Source organism: Vombatus ursinus, unplaced genomic scaffold, assembly GCF_900497805.2.
Source record: "Vombatus ursinus unplaced genomic scaffold, bare-nosed wombat genome assembly UNPS02014770.1, whole genome shotgun sequence".
NCBI lineage: Eukaryota > Metazoa > Chordata > Mammalia > Diprotodontia > Vombatidae > Vombatus > Vombatus ursinus.
In genome coordinates, this window is record NW_020954548.1 from 34,836,642 (window position 1) to 34,858,154 (window position 21,513).

The 21,513-nt window shown below is 43.8% G+C and overlaps 1 protein-coding gene across 5 annotated transcripts in view; it reads right to left on the reverse strand.

The window, feature by feature from the left end:
- Positions 1-6,469, reverse strand: part of TELO2 (telomere maintenance 2) — a 32,680-nt gene extending 26,211 nt beyond the window's left edge. For 2 of the 5 annotated variants that reach the window (XM_027862836.1, XM_027862840.1), the window contains exons 1-3: positions 6,180-6,469; positions 4,107-4,458; positions 1,268-1,545 (exon numbers count right to left, since the gene is read on the reverse strand). In XM_027862836.1, coding sequence (XP_027718637.1) covers positions 1,268-1,545; positions 4,107-4,441 — 613 coding nt within the window. In that variant the 5' untranslated portion in view covers positions 4,442-4,458; positions 6,180-6,469. Of the gene's footprint in view, positions 1-1,267; positions 1,546-4,106; positions 4,459-5,823; positions 5,993-6,179 lie in introns of those variants that run through there. The other 3 variants (XM_027862839.1, XM_027862838.1, XM_027862837.1) reach the window with 3 other exon arrangements.
- Between the last annotated feature and the right edge of the window lie 15,044 nt (positions 6,470-21,513).

The following is a 21,513-nucleotide window of genomic DNA, read 5'->3' on the forward strand; positions in this document are numbered from 1 at the left end:
CCTTCCTGACTCAAGGTCCAGTGCTCTCTCCACTGAATCACCTAGTTGCCTCTACATAGAAAAAGAGAGTAACAGACCAAGTATTACAATCAATCAACAAGCAAGTATTTAAGCACCTCTTACATTCTAAGTACTATGTGAGGTGCTGGGGACACAACAACAAAAATGGAACATTCCCTGCCCCCCAGAAGCTTACATTCCTCTGGGGGAAGACAACATGCACACACAAGATAAACACCAGGCAAACCAGAGCACAAAGGCTCGCAGAGACAGCCCCACACCATGCAAACCTGACGCCTGACTGTGATAAAAGATGAAACCATCAACACCATACATCCCATACTTTGTACATTCTGCTCTCCCATCACACTGTGACTACGCTGTATGGTTTTGCAATCAGAAGCCCTGGATTCAAATCCAATCTCTACTGCTCACCACCTGTACGTGACATGGGGCAAATCACTCAGCCTCTTATTACCTGAGTGTCTTCAACCGTAAAAGGAGGGAACTGGACTAGATGACCTTCGGGGCTCTTTCCAGCTCTGGGCCTACGACTTTACGACTTCTGCAGAGTTCATTCAGTAAATGTTCATCAATAACGTTAACTACCAAAGGCATGCTAGGTAACATTTTCAAGAACCAGCCTGTAACAGCAAATACAGACTCATGGAAGCGGGCCACAGAAAAGAGAAAAGAAAGAATCTTACGGTAGAAGGCGACTTCTCGACCTAACAAGGAAGAACTGAGCTGGCTCTTTCCTGACCTGATGAATTCATCAAGTACTTACTAGTAAAGATGGAAGCCATGCTGTCCGAAGGTCAAAATCTAAGCAGCTCACACTTGGGGTGTTCACTATCTCTGCCCTGAGGAATGGAGGCTGGGAAAGATAAAGTTTCCCTAATAAATCTGGGAAGTTATTCTGGGAATCTATGAGACAGCTAGCTAGGTGGTGCAATGGATAGAGTGTCAGGCCTGAAGTCAGGAAGACTTACCCTCCTGAGTTCAAATCAGGCCACAGACACTTACTAGCTGTGTGACCCTAACCTCTGTCTCAGTTTCCCCTTCTGTAAAATGACCTGAATAAAGAAACAGCAAACCACTCCAGTATCCTTGCCAAGAAAAGCCCAAATGGGGTCATAATGAGTTGGACATGACTAAAATGACTGAACAACAAAAGAAAATCTGGACATACGGCTAAACAAATCCCAGCTGCCTTCTGCTGTTGCTGAATGGTTTGGGAGGAGGGAGATCCAATGGTCGTGCTCACCTCTGAGGGAGTCAGAGATCCTCTGGAGCACCTGGATCATCTCTTCACCAAGCAGAGGGAAGTAGTTCTGGGGGAAGAACAGGGACGGGCTTTGCTCTTTCATTTGGTTACTGAGGTGGTCAGGCAGACACACAACTTTGCTGAGAAGAGTCTCCTGGAGAAGGGATGAACCCCGGGGCACCTGCTGCTGACACATCTCCCACATCAGCTCTGCCAGTCTGCCCATCTTCAGGAACCTGGAGAGCACCTGGGCCATCTTCATCAGACGATAGCTCAGACTGTAATCAAAAGAGCAGTTGAAGGAAAGGCCATAATAAGGAGGCAGATGGTGACTACTGGCTACAGCATCTCTGAATCCAAGAGGCATGAGCTGGAAGTCACAACACAATCCTGAAAATCCTGAGCTTCTCTGGAAAATAGGATCTTTTTGTTAATGTTCTTTGGAATGGACCTATGATTTCATCAGTAAAGAACAGAGAGCCCCTGGATGAGGAAACTCCCAATGTGGATCTTCAACTGTTATGCAACATGTAGTCTTAAAGATGTGACTGGTATACTGAGAGGCTAAGTGACTTGCCTGGGGACATAGAGCCAGAAGGTCAAAGCCAGGGCTCAAATCCAGGTTGTATGAGGCCAGCTCTCAACGTGCTAAGCCACGCTACCCCCAGAAAGAGGCTGTCTACTTTAAACACAAAATAACTAGAAAAATCTGTGATTTCTAGGCATATCTTCTTTTACAGGACGGTATTGCTCTAGAAATATAATTTTGACTCAAGGGTAGATGGCTAGACTAGGATAGGCTCACAAGCAGTCTTCTAAAACTGGGTCATTTTACTGCCAACTCAAAGAGTCAGCTTTGTATGTAGCAGCCCAAAAGGCTAATGCGATCTCAGGCTGCACTAACAGAAGCAACAGTGTCTAAGTGAATGCAGATGACAGTCCCAGCACAGTGTCCCCTGGTCAGACCACTGTGACCGGTTTTGGGTGCCACATACTAGAAGTGACAATGAGCCAGGGCACAACCAGAATGGCAAGGAGTCTTAAAACTCACAGCAATATTGAAGAAACTGGGCAGGGGGCAGGGGTTTAGCCGGGAGAATAGGAGACCTAGCTGGGGGACATTATCCATATCTTCAAATTACTTAGTTTTTGTGGGCCAGAGGGTTTAAACTATGTCTGTTTGGCCTTGGAGGACAGAACTAAAAGCAATGGGTAGAAATTAAACGGAGAGAGATTTAGGCTCAATGTTAGATAGGTTTTCCTAAGAATTAGAGCTACTCAAAAATAGCATGGGCTGCCTCTCAAGGTAGTAAGTTCCCTATTACTGAAGGTCTTAAATTGGAGGCTAGATAACCATGGAGTAGGGATGTTACAGGTGGGATTCATGCTTTGGCACTTCTAAGCTCTCTTCCAAGTCTGAAATTCTGATAATTATTGAATTCCACAATGCTGGCAAATATTTCTGTTTGCAGGGAAAAAACAACTATCTACATTTTTCATAGTAGAGTAGAAAGACCTCTGGTCTTATAAGTCAAAAGGCCTGTGTTCAGGGTCTGATAGGAGACCCACAGATAAACCACAGAACCATATAGTGGAACCATAGGCAAACCACTTAACTCCTCAGCCTCAGTTTCCTCATTTGTAAAATGGAGATGATAATACTTGCACTATTTACTTCACAGGTTCCTGTGAAGAAAGTGCTTTGTAAACTGTGGTGTTTACACAGGGTTGTTGTTAAGTGCGACAAGAGTGGATAAAGCATAGGTCTTAGAAACAGAAAGATTTAAGTCCAACTACTGGTTTTTGTATCCCTAGGGTCCAGTATTCAAATCCCAGCTCGGTCACTTCTTTTGTGATCTGGAGCAAGCCACTTATCCTTTCTGGGCCTCATCTGTAAATGAAGAGTTTGTTCTAAAGTGCCTTTGAGACTCCATGTGACAATGGGTAAATAAATCACTTACCGACTCAGTGCCCCCAGCACTTCCCCAAGAATATAAATTATAGATGAGTTGCTGGTTCATACTGGTGGAGGGAGTTTCCAAATTGGGAAGTCCCTCAACACCAAAGAAATCACAGGTTCAGACCCATTTAAAAAAAAAAAAAAAAGGCACTATATAAATGGGAACTGCTTCAGGGCCAGATGGGTTGACAAGTGAATTCTGCCAGACATTTAAAGAACAATTAATTTCAATACTATATAAACTATTTGAAAAAATAGGCAAAGAAAGAGTCCTCTCAAGCTCCTTTTATGACACAAATATGGAGCTGATACCTAAACCAAGAAACAGAGAAAGAAAATTATAAACCAGTTTCCCTGATGAAGAGTTCTAGGTCTAAATAAATAAATAAATGTGAACTGCTATTAATAATTCTCCTCATAATCAATAATGAAGTAGACTACCCACTTCCTTACTGAGAAATAATGGACTATTTCCTTCAGTGAGTCGATGGACTCCCTCCTTCCTCCCCAATGTTGGGGAGAGGGGAGAGAAAAAGGATAAAAAATGGTTTTAAAATTAATTCTCCCGTGTGACCCTGGGCAAGTCACTTAACCCCAACTGCCTCACCCCCCAAAAAATTTAATTCTCCTCTGTTCTATTCTACCTAGTACTGCCCCACTCCATATATCTATGATACATGTAAATGTTTGAAAGAGGATAAGGCAGAAAGGGTACAATTTTACAAATACTAGATAAATGTTTATTAAATCAGGATGGCTGGTTATTCATAGAATTAAGATCAGTAAGTTGGTAACCCTTCATGTCTTACACTGTATATGTCATTGCTTGAACAAACCAAAAAAAATCTCTAAACACAAAATCCAGCTAATCATACTTACCCAACAGTAACAGTGATGGATTCCATCAAGACCAAAAAGGCTTGGTCAGCTGGACCTTCTAGAAAAAAACTATCCCATAGTTCCTCCAGTTGGCCAGCAGGTAGTAGGTCCAGCCAATCAGGGCTTAATTTGCTGACAAGACATCGAAGGAAGGTAGAAAAGTAGATCTTGGAAAATTCTTCCCTCTCTCTGGGTAAGACTGGGTTCTTCATTTCACTCAAGTAGATCCTCACAGACCTCAGGGCCTCAGATATTTGGACCCCATCCTTGGAAGATGAAAGAGTGTGGAGAGCTTCTTGTACAGTGTGGCGGACCTCGGAGAGTTCAGAATCCATTGTGTTCAGTATCAGAGCTGAAAAAACAAAGGAAAAAATATTAAAACCCAAACATTCAACAGTTCTAGTCATAATGAAAAGTAGTTAGGAATAAATATCACCTATAACATAAAACCATTATATTTTGGTTATTACCAAATTGATCTCTTAGAAGCCCCCTCCTTCTCTCCTTCACATATAAGTTATGTGAGCACATCACTTACATCAGGTCTCTACTGTCCCTCTCATCTATCTCTATTCTTGATGTTTTCCAATCTGGTTTCTTTCCCTTGACAAAGCCACAACCATTAAGAAACCACTTCATAATTAAGTCCTAAGGCTGTTTTCCCAACCAAATTATCTAGTGGCCTTTCTACTACTCTGACCCTCTTTATGCCCCTTTCCAATATGAAATATCAGAGAGCCTTCACTTGGTTCTTCTGACTTCTCCAAATGTTTATTTGCAGTTTGCTTTTTTTTTTTTAAACGATTCTTTCCCGCTATAAGTTTCACTAAATCATGGCACCTAGAGTTACAAGGGACCTCAGAGGTCCCCTAGTCCAAAATCTCTTTCCATGCAGGAAAGCCCTCTACAAGCTAACCTAACAGATAGCTATCCCTTAGTTTTAAACAGTGCTGAAAATTCTTTGAAAACAGGAATCTTGCATTCCTCTATCTACTATAACTGCTAACACAGTAGGGGGTACACAGCAGGTGCTCAATAAAGACCTGTTGAGTTAAAATGAGTGTGAGCAGTATATTTCACAAATCCTTTCCTTGTATTTTAAGAGGTCTAATGGAAGATCACATGGTAAATCTACAAAGTTAGATCTGTCATTTATCTGGAACTTTCTGCCCAATCCAATGAAGTTTCAGTTTGCAATAATCTCTTTAGCACTTTGCAGTTTACAAAATACTTAACAAACCCTAGCACCTAGTACAGTGCCAGGCACAAAGCACGCACTTAATAAATGTCTATTGATTGAACAAACTCCTAATGGGGAGAGTGTGGATGCAATCAATTCCCCAGCCTGACCCAACGAAAGAACACAAGACTAAAAGACAAGACCCAACATATGTAACTTTGGCCTTCTCTGGACCTCAGTTTCTTTTTCTGTAAAAGGAGGCAATTGGCCTTAGATGGTTTCTAAGAAGCTGGTCAGTCCACGGTGTGACAGAAAGGGCAATTGATTTGAAACTGGAAGATCTGTGCTGAAACCTGCTATTTACTACCTGTGTGGTCTCAGGCGGGTCACTCGACCCTTTTCTGGGCCTCAGCTCCTTATCTGTTTTATTCTCATGGGGCACTCTAAGCCCCTTCCGTAGTCCATTCGTTTGTGGGGGGGTTTTTTGTTTCGTTTTGTTTTTAAGGAAACTGAGGCCGTGAAAAAGAAACGACCTACCTAGGCTCGCGCGGTGAATCAGAGACAAGGCTGAGCCTCCTCAAAAAGAGCCCTTTGCCTTCCCCCAGAAAGCCGCCTGGGAAGGCCCACATACGTGGACGCTTCTCTCAGAGTCAGACTCGCACCAACCAAGTCGTGGATGAGGGTGATAAGTGCAGCACCACCCTCGCTCCCGCCGTGAGGAAAAGAGACAGGGACGGGGCGGAGCTTGGCCAACATCAGCCAATCAGTCACGGCGGGGCGCGCGGTCTGCGCCTACCCTCCACGGACCTTGGGCCAGAATCAGCCAATCAGTCGCTGGGTCCCGCCTCACAGCCCCTTAGCGTAACGACCGTCCCGGAAGCGTAAATACTCACCGTAAGCCCCGACTCGAGCTCCATTAAGTGCTAGATTTCACCCTTGGCCCATCGCCCTACTTCACCCCAAACGGTACTGACCAGCGAGTTCCCCCACCTATTCCCACACTGTCGGTCCCCCAGCAATCCTCCGCGCTCAACAGCGAGTCCCTGTGGCCACTTGCGCACCATCCGTCCTGGTCCCCGATTCGACACCATTCACCTCTGCCCCGCCCCTTGGTTTTACAATCGCGTCCGATTCCTTGTAATTCCTCAATACTGAATGGAACCTCTGAAATAAAATACAAATACAAAAGCAAAGGGAAAAAAAAATACTGAGTGGAACGGCTGGAGAAACTGGGTGTCTTTTTATTTTTTTTTCCCCTTGTCTCTTATTCCTTCTATGACGAATCAGCGGGTGGGTACACACGCCTCTTCCTAAGCGTTCGCGAGAACACGGGCGTGAATGTGGGGCTCGCGATATTAAGGTGGGGCTGCTCGTGCAGGGGAGCCTGACAGTCTCGTGTCACTCGATCGTAGCTGTCGGGGCGAGAAGGGGCTAAGGGATTAGTTCCCGTTATCTCGTGACGGGGGAGGGAAAGGAGAAAGACTGAGGCCCGAGTGACCGAGTCAAGTCCGGGTGGCAAGGGGCATTAGAAATCAATCTAATTCGACACCCCCAATTCGCAGAGAAGGAAACAGGCCCAGAGACAGCTAATCTGCTCCCAGGTGACACAGTAATTGAGTGGCAAAGCCAAGACCAGAACCCGGGTCTTGTTTCTATGGGTTTATACATTTTATTTTATATTTTCATCTCTTGTTTTTTATATCTGGGTATGCAAATGTACGTTTTCCAGAGCTATCTCTTGAAAAAGAAAGAAAAAAAACAATTTAACAAAACTAACAGGACTTAAAACATTTTAATCCTCGTCTATATTAGTTTATACAAATCAATTCTATGGAATGATAAAATCTGTAGGTAATTAAATGGATCTGCAATTTCATTGGTGTAGGGAAGAATATAACCTCATTGCTTTCTCATCCTATGTAATTTATATATATTTTTTGTCCTACATAAAAGATCTGCCCAATTTAACAGTGGTTTTCTGCTAGTTCATTTAATATCCTGTTATCTTTTATTCTCATTACGTAAGTCTACCCTCTTTGCTAATTTTATATGTATATTTTTGATCACTTTTATGCTACTTCTCATGCTCAAGCCATCATTAGTGACAGGTTGCTGCTTCCTTAGGCCCATCATTCATTCATTGCCTTTTGAGTTACTTGTAATTTTGATCCTTCCAAGACTGGTCTGGCATTCCATGTATCCATATAGCACCACAGGGAAAATATTGGTAAAAAATGCACTTTTGCAGCAGCATGCAGTTTGGAGTCATTGTGAAAGAACTGTAACTTTCCAAATGCTGTCCCACCTAATTTTATCCTTACATCTGATTCCAATTCACTGTCAATCAGTAGCACGCGTCCAAATTATTTATACAGAGTCCATGAACTTGCTCTTTAACTATTTTGATAACTGTTTCAATATAATTGAAACTTTTGCAATCCTGTTTTATGCATTTAAAAACATTATTCTGAAACCTCACCAAACTGCCAAAGGGATTCATGACAAAAGGGAATCATGAAGAAAAAACCTGCCAAACATAACTAGTATTTATCATCTCTAGAAGTCCTATTGTTAAAATATACTTGTGGTCTAAGTACTTGAGTGGGCCTGAGGAGCATCTGTATTCTTCATCCATTAGGATATTATTACAGTGAATTTAGAAAATTGGAGGGGCAGCTAGGTGGCACCATGGATAGAGCTCCGGCCTTGGAGTCAGGAGGACCTGAGTTCAGATTTGGCTTCAGACACATAACAGTCACTAGCCGTGCGACTCTACGCAAGTCACTTAATCCCATTGCCTCATTTAAAAAAAAAATTATAGTTGAGAGGCAAGAAGACTCTGTCTGGAAGTGCATAAGATATGAGACAGCCAGAGCAAAGGCAGATGGAGGAAGGATACATGTCAGCAACAAGGGAATGCACATGGAAGATATTAAATGGAATTAATGTAGGGAGAGAGGATCGCAAATTGAAAGCACCAATGGAGGTGCCATATTTTGGGAAGTGGGACCAGGAATGGGGGCACATAAGACCTAGGTTTTAGCTGTACATTCTTACAAGGCTTGGATTCATTGTTGCTAATCTATGTGCAATCAATGAGAAGTCAACACACAAGGACAGATTCACTCCTTTTGTGATATTTTGTTGTAGCTTGTTTTTCCCTTCTTTAAGCCTGCAGGGAGCTTATTCATCCTGCAAATTTAATTATCTGAGTGCAATACTTGAGTTGTCCACGCGGTGGTGCTACACTTAAACGACTAGCCTAGGCCTCTGTTGTCCTTGTTAATGCACAAGAGGGTAACCCTTTGTTGTTCAGTCATTTCAGTCACGTCCAACTCTTTGTGATCCCATTTGGGACTTTCTTGGCAAAGATACTGGAATGGCTTGCAATTTTCTTCTCCAACTCATTTTACAGATGAGAAAACTGGGGCAAACAGGGTTAAGTGACTTGCCCAGGGTCACATAGCTACTCAGAGTCTGAGACCAGATTTGACAGGAAGATGAGTTTTCCCTGACTCCAGGTCTGACACTCTATCCACTGCACCACCTAGCTGCCCCAACCATTTTATAATATGACCTATATTATAAGTCTGGACCCCCTCGTCAGCTCTCAGCCTGCAAAAATCTAAGCTCTACTCTCATCATGGCAACCTGTATTCAGCATTTGGCTCTGAGGCAACTTCAGTTAAAGCTTTGCTAGTTGCGTTCTGATGTCATGGTCCCCTTTAGCAGTCTTGTGAAGCCTATGGATCTCTTCTCAGAATAATGTTTTTAAACAATTGAAGAAAATGATAAATGTCAATTAGATGTTAGTAAAAATAAAGCTGTAACTTTTTTCCCATCCAAATTCATGGTCCCCTTGATGCCTACAGGGGTCCGTAGATCTGAGGTTTAGAATCCCTGATATAGAGGATGAAATAGAAGGTCACTCCAAACGTTAAAATGTGAACTTTGCTCACTATAGATATGGCTGAGCTCTCACACTGCAGTATTTTATTCTCTCAGATCATTTCTCAATGCATGCATAGATTTGGAGACCTAGCATACTATAATCACATAGTTTATTGTACAAAGAACAGAGGAGGCACTAGTTTACACCTTATTTTCAATAAAAGTACTACAAGCTCACTCTTAAAGACCTATAGTTTCAGAAATGTCCATTGCTGAACCCTGGAATAGAATGAATAACAAAATCTGAGTTCTAACTCAGAAGACAGAAGAAGCCAACTAGTCCAGTCCATACCTGACCAGTTATCCCCTCTTACCACAGCCACAACCAAGAGTTATTTAACCTGTTCTTGAAGACCTCAACTGGGGGGAAAACCACTCTTCTCCTAACTCTGCCTATTCTATTTTTGAATAATAGCTCTGATTTGTTGCACTTTTCTTTATATCAAGCCTGAATCTGCTTCCCAAAAACATTCATCCATCACTCCAGTTTCTGCCCTCAGAGCCAAGAATAAGTCTAATCACTGTTCCACATGAGAGACTTTCAAATACTCAAAGACTTTCAGGAGCTCCCTCCTGGCCCCCACCCCCAATCTTTTCCAACATATAGACATTATATTGCCAATTTTTTCAATCAACCATTGTAGGGAACTTTTCATCATCCTGGTCCCTCCTCTCTGGATATTCTCTGCATATTAATGTCCTTCCTAAAATGGTGTGCCCAAGGCAGATTACCTGTTAGTATGCTAGAAAGTGCTTCTCAAACTAAAATTCTAATTATCTGGCAATAATGAGAAATTGATTTTTCTAGATAGCAACCTATTCCCTTTAGGCAACAGAACTTTTAAAAAAAATTTTTTTAACTTTTGATGGAATTCTTTCTCAAATGTACTTTCTTTTTTAAAATTTATTTATTTATTTAGTAGTTTTCAACATTTGCTTTTATAAGATTTTTAGTTCCAAATTTGGCAAGCAATCTGATATAGGTTATACTTGTACAATCATATTAAGCATATTTCCACATTAGTCATGCTGTTGTTTTTTTTGGGGGGGTGACTTGCCTAGGGTCACACAGCTAACAAGTATCATGTATCTGAGGCTGGATTTGAACTCAGGTCCTCCTGACTCCAGGGCTGGTGCTCTATCTACTGCACCATCTAGCTGCCCCTAGTCATGTTGTGAAAGTCAGAACAAAAGGGAAAAACCACAAGAAAGAAAAAATAAAAAAGGTGAAAACAGTATGCATTCAGACTCCATAGCTAATAGCATTTTCCATCATGAGTCTTTAGGAATCATCTTAGATCATTGCATTGCCGCGAAGAGCCGAGTCTATCAAAGTTGATCATCACAAAATGTTGCTGTTATTGTGTACAATGTTCTCCAGGTTCTGTTCACTTCACTCAGCATCAATTCATGCAAGTCTTTCTAGGTTTTTCTGAAATCCACCTGCCCATCATTTCTTATAGCACAATAGTTCAAATGTACTCTCTAAAACTACAAAATTAGAACATAACATGATTTGTTGGTCACAAACACAAAACAAGCCATTTTGATGAACTGTTTTCAGGCAAAGTATTTGAGGGGAGGTTGTGTGTTTGTTGCAATGTGTCTTCTGTTTCAAAACTAAGTATGTCAATAAAATAAATGTATCTGACATTTCCTTCTTATGCTGAGTATGTTTAAAGCTTACATGTGCCGGCCGTGCCGTGCACTCTCCTCCTAAAAGGAGCAGGCTGTCAGGGTCATACTTACCAGCCTTCAGAGCCCACCCGGATAAACATAGAGACGAGCCGATCAGGAGGTGCAAACACTCAGACTTTATTCAGAGACCATCATAGCAAACCAGGCAGGAGAGCAGGAGCAGGAGCAAGAGAGTGAGCTCCGATCCCTACCGCCCCTTATATACCTTCCTAGCCCCTCCTCCTCAGTCCACCTTTTAGTGATTGGTTATAGGTCCAGATACCGGAAGGAGACGTCTGGGGTTAGTGCTGCACCAAGGGAAAGGACGTGACAAAGGAAGCTCGTTCTCTGCCATCCCACTCCCACGCGGCACAGCCCCCTGCCTCGGGAGCACAAGCTCCTGTTACTTCCCAATATCTTGTCCCTGCCCCAGTTCACCACAACTCCCACATGGCACAGCCCCCTGCCTTGGGAGCGTGAGCTCCGGTTACTTCCTAATATCTTGTTCCTACTCCACTTCACCATGTGGCCTGTAGCCAGCATCGGACGATCCCTCACAATTCCCCCCTTTTGTTTAATCAAGGGGGTGGAGACGGGGTCTCAAGACTAGGGCCTCAGTTTTGAGTGTCTCTAAAGACCCTCTAAGAATCCTAAGGCAACATCCCAATATAGTGGGTAGTAACAATAGCAGTATAAATGCAAAGAGAGCTATAAATGCCCAATGAGTTATAAGGGAGGGAATGGGGAAAGAGGTATGCTTAATCCAATCGCTAAGTTGATGGACAATATCTCAGTTTCGTGCTGGTGCCAAGTGTCAGATATGTTCCGCGCCAGTCTGATCAATACCCATAGGGCCTGGAGCTCAGATGAAAGATTTGTAGTTTGAATCCTGTAAGATAATCTCAGGAGTAGCCTCTTCCCACGTCAGGATTTGTCTTTGATCACCTTCTACCAGGATCCATCTCTCTACTCTCGCCTCCTCCTGTTGCTGCAGTGTGGCCTTGGACAGGGGTGACCAGGGCACTGCAACCTCTGGCAGAGTCCCGATCGCACAAAAAAGTGAAAACAGGTTACTCAATTGAGTCATGTTCTTGTCGTGATTCCTGACTGTCTCTCCTTTTCCAATTCCTCTGTCGTCTGCGTCTCCTCTCTCGTCCTTGTCGTCTCTTCCGGGGCTTCTTCAACTCGTTTTGTTCTTTCTGATACCCAGCGGCTCCAGCCATCAGGATCTGTAAGACACAAATACCCCGGACCTCTCCACAACACTACAGATGGGCCTTGCCAGTTTCCCTCATCGTCCTTCCAGAGGACTTTCTGGTTAAGAGATGGTGCGTGTAGTGCTGTTTTTAAGGAGCCAGTTGAATTGCAAGTGGGTGGTGTTATTAGCCGTAGCATGCTGGGGGATAGGCCCGTGTCCCTATCTAGACAGAGAAAATTGTATATATATAAAGCTTTATCCACGTCTGCTTGGGTAGGCCACCGCCCAGAGCCCCGACCTCCTACTCCCCCTTTTTGTTTACTGAGGGTGGCTTTCAAGGTACAATGGGCTTGCTCAACAATAGCCTGGCCTGTGTGGTTATAGGGGATCCCTGTAACATGCTTAATGCCAAAGGATGTAAAGAAGGCAGTCATTTGTGTAGATAAATAGGCAGGCCCGTTGTCAGTTTTAATGACGTGAGGGATCCTCACAGAGGTGAAGCAATGGTACAGATGCTTAATAACTGATGGGGTGTTCTCCTTACTGGATACAGTGGCCATCATAAATTTGGAAAAGGTATCAATGCAGACATGGATAGCAACACGGCCAAGGTGAGTAACATCCATTTGCCACAAGTCATTGGGAAAAAGACCGCGTGAGTTAATCCCCTTTCTAGGTGGAGAGGGGAGGAAAGGAACACAGCGGACACATCGCCTCACAATTTGCCGAGCCTGTTCACAGGTTAAACCATACAGGCGTCTCAGGGAGCTTGTGGGTAGGTGTAAAAAATCATAGGCTTGTTCAGGAGGGGTGAGGACTGGCAGTAGGGAGTACTGTAAAGCACAGTCTGCTACATCATTGCCCTCAAAAATGCCTCCTGAAGTGGACTGATGAGAATAAACATGGAGAATATAGAGGGGGTTGTTTCGCTGCAACAAAATTTGCTGTAGCTCACTCAGGAGAAAGGATATGGTGGAATTATGAGGTTGGAGGACAGCGTCCTCTATGCATCTAAGAACCTTGACTGCATATTGACTATCAGAGATTATGTTGATAGGCTAGGGATATTTACGGCAGGCATGGAGGATGGCAAAGAGCTCATTTTTCTGGGTAGAGTCATAGGGGGTTTTTAATACTGTTATTTCCTTGGAGGCTTCATGATAGATAGAGGCCTTTCGGTTTTTAGTAGCGTCAGTGAAAACATTTGGGCCTTGAACAGGTTCTCCCATAACCTTTCGTTGGGGGGCTACCAAGGTTATTTGTTCTAGCATAGGAAGGAGCAGGCAGCGGGAATGGGGACTCATCTCGGCCCATTGGGAACAATATGCCCACGACCAATAGATTTGCATAATGGTTTCTCGGTGTCCAGGCTCAAAAGGTAAGTAAAGTAATGGTCGCTGCCTAGACAAGTGGATGGCCCTTTGTATGGCAGCAAAGGCTAGTTCCCCTAATGTCTCATAATAATTTGGCAGCACCTTGTGGGCCTTCTTTGCATGTACAAATTCTAACAATTTGGGACCTTGGTGTATAACACAAAAAGGGCTCTGTTGATTGACTAAGGAGACCTCTATTGTGCTTGTGGGGTCCCGTCTGGTGGTCTGAGCCTGGGCAGCAAGTGAGAGTATTTGGGACACTGCTGCCTTAGCAGCAGAAGTCCATGCCCGAGGGGAGTTCAAATCTAAATTTCCTTTTAAGATATCATACAAGGGCTGCATCACAGCAGGAGGAATGGGCGTGCAGGCCCAGAGCCATTGGATCTGTCCCACTAACTTTTGGAAGTGATTCAAGGTGGTTATCTTATCAAGCCCTAGTTCAGGAATTTGATTGATAATAGAAACAGCCTCCATATGAAGGCCTAGGTATGTGAGTGGGTAGTTTTGTTGGACCTTATCAGGGGCCACCACCAGACCATAATGAACAAGTGCAGAGATGGTTTCTTTTACTAATCTTGCTAGTGTCTCATCAGTGCTAGTGGCCAATAAGATATCATCCATATAGTGAAGTATTGTGGCTTTAGGCCTTTTGTCCCTGATAGGGTCCAGCACTCTCCCCACATAAGCCTGGCATGAGGTGGGGCTGCAGCACATTCCTTGGGGCAAGACCTTCCACTGATATCTTAAATCTGGTCCTGCATTATTGGTAGTGGGTATGGTAAAGGCAAATCTCTTTCTATCTTCTGGGGATAATGGGATAGAGAAAAAACAATCTTGGATGTCTATGATTGTCACAGACCACCCAGACGGCACTAGATTAGGGGAGGGGAGGCCAGGTTGTAGGGTTCCCATGGGCTCTAGGGTGGCGTTAACCACCCTGAGATCTATTAGCATTCGAAATTTCCCTGATTTCTTTTTTATTACAAACACTGGGCTGTTCCAGGGGCTGGATGTAGGCTCAATGTGCCCCGCCTGTAACTGGTGCTGCACTATATCACGTAAGGCCTGGGCTTTCTCTGCAGGGAGGGGCCATTGGGGTACCCAGACTGGGTTATTAGATCTCCATGTTAGAGGAGTGGGTCTCATACAAGAAGTGTTTTCTTGTTGCCCAACGGCCCCAATCAAAAATCCTGCGGGGGTGGTATATAAACAGATGCCCCACAAGCCTTCAAAATATCCCTTCCCCATAAGTTGTACCTCAAACCAGCAACCACTAGGGGTTGGTTGGTTCCCTGCTTGTCCGCAAACCTCCAGGGCAGATCTTCTGCTGATACCCATGCTTGTTGCGCCCCCCTGACCCCGTTGACCATTGTGACATCCATCTGGACTGACCAAGATGAGGGCCAAAATAGTTGTGAAATGCCCGAACGATCAGCCCCTGTGTCTAATAATCCTTTGAAGGGTCGCCCCTTAATTTGGATAGTTGCCCATGGCTTACTGTGTTCATTATGTTGTAACCAATTAATATCATTATCATGCCCATCCAACAGAGGGAGGGCTTGAGCCAATACCTCCCCTTTGTCTACGTAAGCCGCCAAATCATGTGGGTTAGTTACTATAATCTGTTGCTGGGGTTGGTGAGTAATAACCGTGGTGTGGACAATAACGGGGGCATAGAACAAAAGGCCCACCACGAGGGCTGCTTTGAGGGCAGAATCAAGGCCAGTCACTGGCACTATGGTTATATCTCCGGGGTCGATCCAGAAATTCCCTTTGCTGTGAAGGGGAATTCCGACCCACTGAGTAGAAGTCGGAGATATTCCTGATGCAGCCTCGAAGGCGCTCGCTGAGGGGGTTGGGCTTCCATTTGGTAAGCTTGTTGACGGGCCCTCAAGGGGCCCCTTGCTCCATTTCCCGACTTTGACTTGTGGCACTCCTTAGCATAATGACCGGGTTTGTTACAACTGTGACAAATTACCTTGGGACGGGCACCACCGGGTTTCTGGCGACATTGCGCCTTAAAATGACCGGCTTTGCCACATTGATAACATAATTTAGTCTCTTTTGTTTTCATCCCTTCTCAGACCCCTTTCGAAATGGCTGCCGCGAGGGCATCCAGTTGAAAGGCACTGGACCCAACATGTTCACATCTCTTTATCATCTCCTCTAGGCCAGCGTCACCATCTAATGTAAGCATAGCCTTCTGGCAGTTCGCGTTGGCATTGTCCCATGCCAGCCTCTGTACAAGGAGGCCAGCGGCTTCTCCCCGCCCACGGATCTCTCAACAGCCGCCTGTAGGCGGGCCACAAAATCCAGGAAGGGTTCATCAGGACCTTGTTTAATCTTGGTCATGGAGGGCCTTTGTTTCCCAGAAGCCTGAATCTTACTAAAAGCCCGTTGGGCACATGGGAAACAGCTGCATACACTGCTGCGTCATATCGCATCTGATCTTCATTTTTCTTATATCTCCCTGCCCCCACTATCTTTTGAAAGTCATCTTGGGGAGTGCGACTCTGCATATCTCTAACAAAGTTCTTTGCGGTATCCGCAAACAGAGTCATCCATTGCAGGGTCTCCCCTGGCTTAAGGCATACTTTGGCAATGGTTTTCCAGTCATTCGGGGTCAATATATGACTATCAGCCAGGAGGACCATCAATTCCCTGACATAGGGGGATTCAACTCCATAAGTATTCACTGCCTCTTTTAACTCCTTGAATTTCTTCCATTTTAGAGGGGCCCAAGTCCTCCCTTCGTCAGTCTCAAACACCGGGCAGGCATCTAGCCATGCCTTGGAGTCCATGTCTCCGTCTGCCACTGCCTTCTGGGTCATCCGTCCTAGCCCGGTTGGGGGGTCCCCCATGGCCCCATAAGAGGGAGCTGGAGGAGCGGACGGGCCGTTCTCCTCAAAAAGGAAGTCTGGAGGAGGGGGCCGCCCCTCCGTGTGATAGGCGGAGCTTTCTTTGCTTCGCTGTTTCTTTCTCTCCCCTCTCCTACTCTCCCACTTCCTGTTTCCGGTATCTTCTGCCTGACTTCCTGATTCTTCCTCACCACTGATTTCCGCTCCGCCCATCTTAAAGGTGCGGCTAGTCTGGGTACTTTTGTAACATTCTTTCCCCCTCGGCCTTTCTGTTTGAGTTCCAATCTCAACTCGCAAGGGATTGCGACTCGCGCCTTTCAGAGTGCTGCGAATCACTTGGTAAATCAGATGGTGTCTTTCCGGAATGGTCCCCGGATTTGTTCCCTCGTAGGAGGCCATCTGATTACCAACTGTTTCCCATCTAGTTAGGTCAAGGCCTTTATATTGTATCCAGGGGCAGCATTGCTGGATTGTATCTACGAATGCCCTCGCAGTTTTCAGATCTATCTCCACCCCGGCTTTTCTCACTATTTTATATACTTCTTTTCCTAGCACCTCCCGATCCGGGACCTTAACAAACGTCTGTCCCATCTTCCTTCCCTCACCCTGTTGGCTACGGGTCTTGTCTCTCTTCCCGCGACCAGACCAGCTGATCAGCGGGGCCCCTGGCTTATTTCCTCGTGCCTCATGTTGGGCGCCACTTGTGCCGGCTGTGCCGTGCACTCTCCTCCTAAAAGGAGCAGGCTGTCAGGGTCATACTTACCAGCCTTCAGAGCCCACCCGGATAAACATAGAGACGAGCCGATCAGGAGGTGCAAACACTCAGACTTTATTCAGAGACCATCATAGCAAACCAGTCAGGAGAGCAGGAGCAGGAGCAAGAGAGTGAGCTCCGATCCCTACCACCCCTTATATACCTTCCTAGCCCCTCCTCCTCAGTCCACCTTTTAGTGATTGGTTATAGGTCCAGATACCGGAAGGAGACGTCTGGGGTTAGCGCTGCACCAAGGGAGAGGATGTGACAAAGGAAGCTAGGTCCAGATACCAGAAGGAGACGTCTGGGGTTAGTGCTGCACCAAGGGAGAGGACGTGACAAAGGAAGCTCGTTCTCTGCCATCTCACTCCCACGCGGCACACCCCCCTGCCTCGGGAGCACAAGCTCCTGTTACTTCCCCATATCTTGTTCCTACTCCACTTCACCATGTGGCCTGTAGCCAGCATCAGATGATCCCTCACACTTGCATGCATCAATGTATTCTTGATTACCTATTTGTGAGTACTTTCTCCTACAGGGCAGATTTCTAACCTATCCATCTACGATTTTTTTGGTAAGCATTATGATGCTCCTATTATATGCCAGGCACTGTACTAAGCACTCTGTTGTTGTCATGAAGTCATTTTTTCAGTTGTGACCCACTCATTGTGACCCTATTTGGTATTTTGTTGGCAAGGATGCTGGAGTGGTTTATCATTTCTTTCTCCAGCTCATTTTACAGATGAGAAAACTGAGGCAGACAGGGTTAAGTGACTTCCTCAGGGTCACACAGCTAGTAAGCATCTGAGGCTGGATTTGAACTCATGCCCTCTTGACTCCTGGGCCAGCACTCCATTCACTGCACCACCTAGTTGCCCAAAGCACTTTACAAATATTTGATGCTCATAACAACTCAGTGACATAAGTGCTATTATTATCCCCATTTTAAAATTGCTGAAATTAAGGTAGATAGAGATCAAGTTATTTTCCCAGGGTCACACAGCTAATAAGTGTTTGAGGCGAATTTTGAATTCAGGTCTTCTTTACTGCAGGCCCATCACTCTATACACTGCACCACCTAGCTGGCTTATTCTATGTAACTCTCATACTTGTTTTCCTGTAAGTCATCCATAAAGGATACACCGAGTATTCCGGAGACCTTCCACCAAATCTTTTAACACTAAGTGGGTGGCAATGTAGCACTTGGACTATCCCTCTGTTATCTTTCATTCTTCATACCTTAGGCCATCCCCCCAGTTCCCAGATTGGACTTGGCAGCAAAGAGCTCTGTGGAATATTTTAAATTTTTGAAGGAAACAGCAACATTCAACATCTGTTTAACATCCTGTGAGCTACCAACTCAAGGTCGTTCACAGTTTCAATATTAGATTGTGCTGTATTCATTTTGATAACGTTCTGATATGTTTGAAATATGTTTTTGTTTACTTGTACTTTCAGCTACAGCCATTAACTTCTCAAACTTTCTCATTTGCAGTACCATCTCTTTTTGAAGCTGGGCTTTCAGCAGTTTTTGTAATAAAAAGCAAGTATGGAGTGAAAGGGTAGCTAGCTGGTACACTGGATAGATCATTGGGCCTGGAGTCAGGAAGCCCTGAGTTCGAATGTGGACTCACTGTATGACCCTGAGCAAGTCACTTAACCCTATTTGCCTCAATTCCTCATCTGTAAAATGAGCTGGACAAGGAAATGGCAAACCAATCCAGTATCTTTGCCAAGAAAATTGCAAATGGGGTCACAGAGAGTTGGATATGACTGAAACAACACAACAACAAAGGAGTGAAAATCAATATCTAACAGGAAGCAAGGGTGGTAGTATCCTATCTGATTCCAACATTTGAGAAACCACACAATGCCCAGGAGACATGAATATCCCATTATTAAATAATTGTGATTATTTAAGAATGAAATTAAAATATTCTTTTTTTCTTTCAATTTATATGTATTAATTTTTTGCAAGGCAACTAAATTGTCAGGACATAAATATTTATTAAGTTGCTTACATTTAACTACTTAATAAATGGAAACATTAGATATTTCTTTTTGTCTATGGGCACCATTAAAAATTACTAAGACACTAATTGCCCAGTGAACTAAGAAAGTCTGGGGACCACTGGGTTAGCTATCTGTTATCCTTTGATCTTGTTACATGACTGGCCTACACCTTTTTCCAAAGAGTATACTGCATATGACTTTTATCATTTCTTCACATCTCAAGATCATTATTATGGGCATCACTTTTTATACTACAATATAATAGAATGCTATCTTCAGGAAATAATTGTGTTTGTCTTAAACCTGTTTGTTCCTACACAAAATCCAATCCAATCCAAAGAGCTTTCAGTAAGGGTTTCCTAATTGCAAAAAATGGGACTGGAAATACAAAGACAAAATATAATACAATATCTGCCCTCGAGGAGTTTACATTCTACTGGAGTATACAAGTCAACCGAAAGAACTCTGGACTGGGAGCCAAAAGACCATTTCCTTCCTACCTGTGGGACCTCTGACAGTCACTGAACCTCCCTAGCTTTCACTTTCATCATCTGAAAAATGAAGGGGTTTGGACAATGGCCTCCAAGGTTCTTGGTTCTAAATCTATGATACTACAATGGACCAAAGGTTCTATCAATAGATTTCAGGAAGTTCATGAACTTGAATGGGGGGGGGGATCAAATCATTTAATTCATTATAATTGGTTTCCTTTTCAATTCTATGTATTTTATTTTGTGCAATTAAAAATATGATTTTCAAATAAATAAAAATTTTAAAAATATGTTTGATTCTCAGAAGGGGTCCATATAGTCTTTGCCAGACTGCCAAAGGGAGTCTATGATACAAAAAAAAAAAGTTTAAAACCCTTGAGATAAGAAATTTGTAGTGGTGCTAGTGGGCAGTTGTGCGACTTCCAACCTTTCAGAGGCATTAGAGCTATTGTTCATAGAATCATAGGTTTAAACCTGGACCTTAGAAGGTGTCTCATAAAACCATCTTACTATATAGACAAGGAAACTGAAGCCCAGGGGGCTTACTTGTCTTGTCCAAGTTCACACAGTACAAAACAAAACAAAACAAAAAAAACAAGTTCACACAGTAAATATGATCCTATATTTTAACCCAGTTCTTTGACTGCAACTCTAGCACCCACTACACTTTTGTCTCTGTTGCCAGATGACATATTTTTCATGCTGTCATGAGATTGCTGTTCCTAATTTGCCGAAAATATTTACACACAATTGTCTGCTGAGAGCCAGAAAGTGGTGAGAACTGTGGAGTGGCTTGCTGGGATAACAAACACTCCCCACAAAGCAAGCACTTTTGACAGCTATTTGGCATTCAAAAAACTTTTATAGGTCCTTTTGGGCTACATTCTAAATAAGTGAGTTGCCTGACTTCTGAGTAAGTATAGTATGATGTTAACATTATTATTAGTAGTATTAGTATTAGCATTGTCATTATCATTATCATTTTAAAAAAATTATTATTACTGCCCTTCGCCCTTTTGTCCTTTTGGAGCTGCTCTTACATTTGAGCCTAGGATGTGACTTTAGTTCCAGTTTTGTTAAGAAGGTAAGTACTTGGTTATTGCTCCTCTTTAAGGTACTGAACCTTGGTAGCCTAAGGAGGTAAAGTGTTCTTTCTCTGTTTCATGTAATGAGCTGGTTACAGAACCCAGGAGTCCTAAGCACAGTCCTTTCACTGGGCTCTGATTTCATGGGCCTTCCTGGCTCCCAAATGTTTTTTGCATTTTTAAGTTTTAAGTTCAATTCAGCAAACTTTTACCAAGCACCCACTGTAATCAGAGTACTGTTCTAGGACAAAGAATAGATACAAAGATTAGAAGTCACAATCTCTGCCCTCCTGAACCTTACAACCTACTAGAGGGGTATGATCTATAGACAAATAACTATAATGCAAAGAAAGAGGTGATAAGTACATAAGAGAGGTGTAGACCAAGGATTTTGTGAAGTCTAAAAGGGAAAAGATCACTACCAATTAAGGGAATCAAGGAAAGCTTCATAGAGGAGTTGATATTTCAATTGGGGTTTAACAAACAGTGCCAAGATTTCAAATGTGGGAGATTGAGTTCATCATATTTGAAACTTTGATATTATCTTTGACTTCTCTTCTTCCTTACCTCATGTAATAGCACTTCTGGCAAGGCCTGGCCTGGTTGCCTTGAAAGGGAGAAAAGAGGAAACTGAGATTAGGGCTGGAAGGCCAGAGTTCCCTTCCTACCCCTAACCCCACCAGCATTTTTAAGGATCTCTTGAGGGAAAGGAAAAGGGACTCATTAAGAGGAGGGGTATGGTTTGACTCCACCCTTCTTCTTTTGACCCCAACAGAGAGACACACAGATGAACAGAGACAGAAACCTAAGGTTCCGAGGAGACTGCA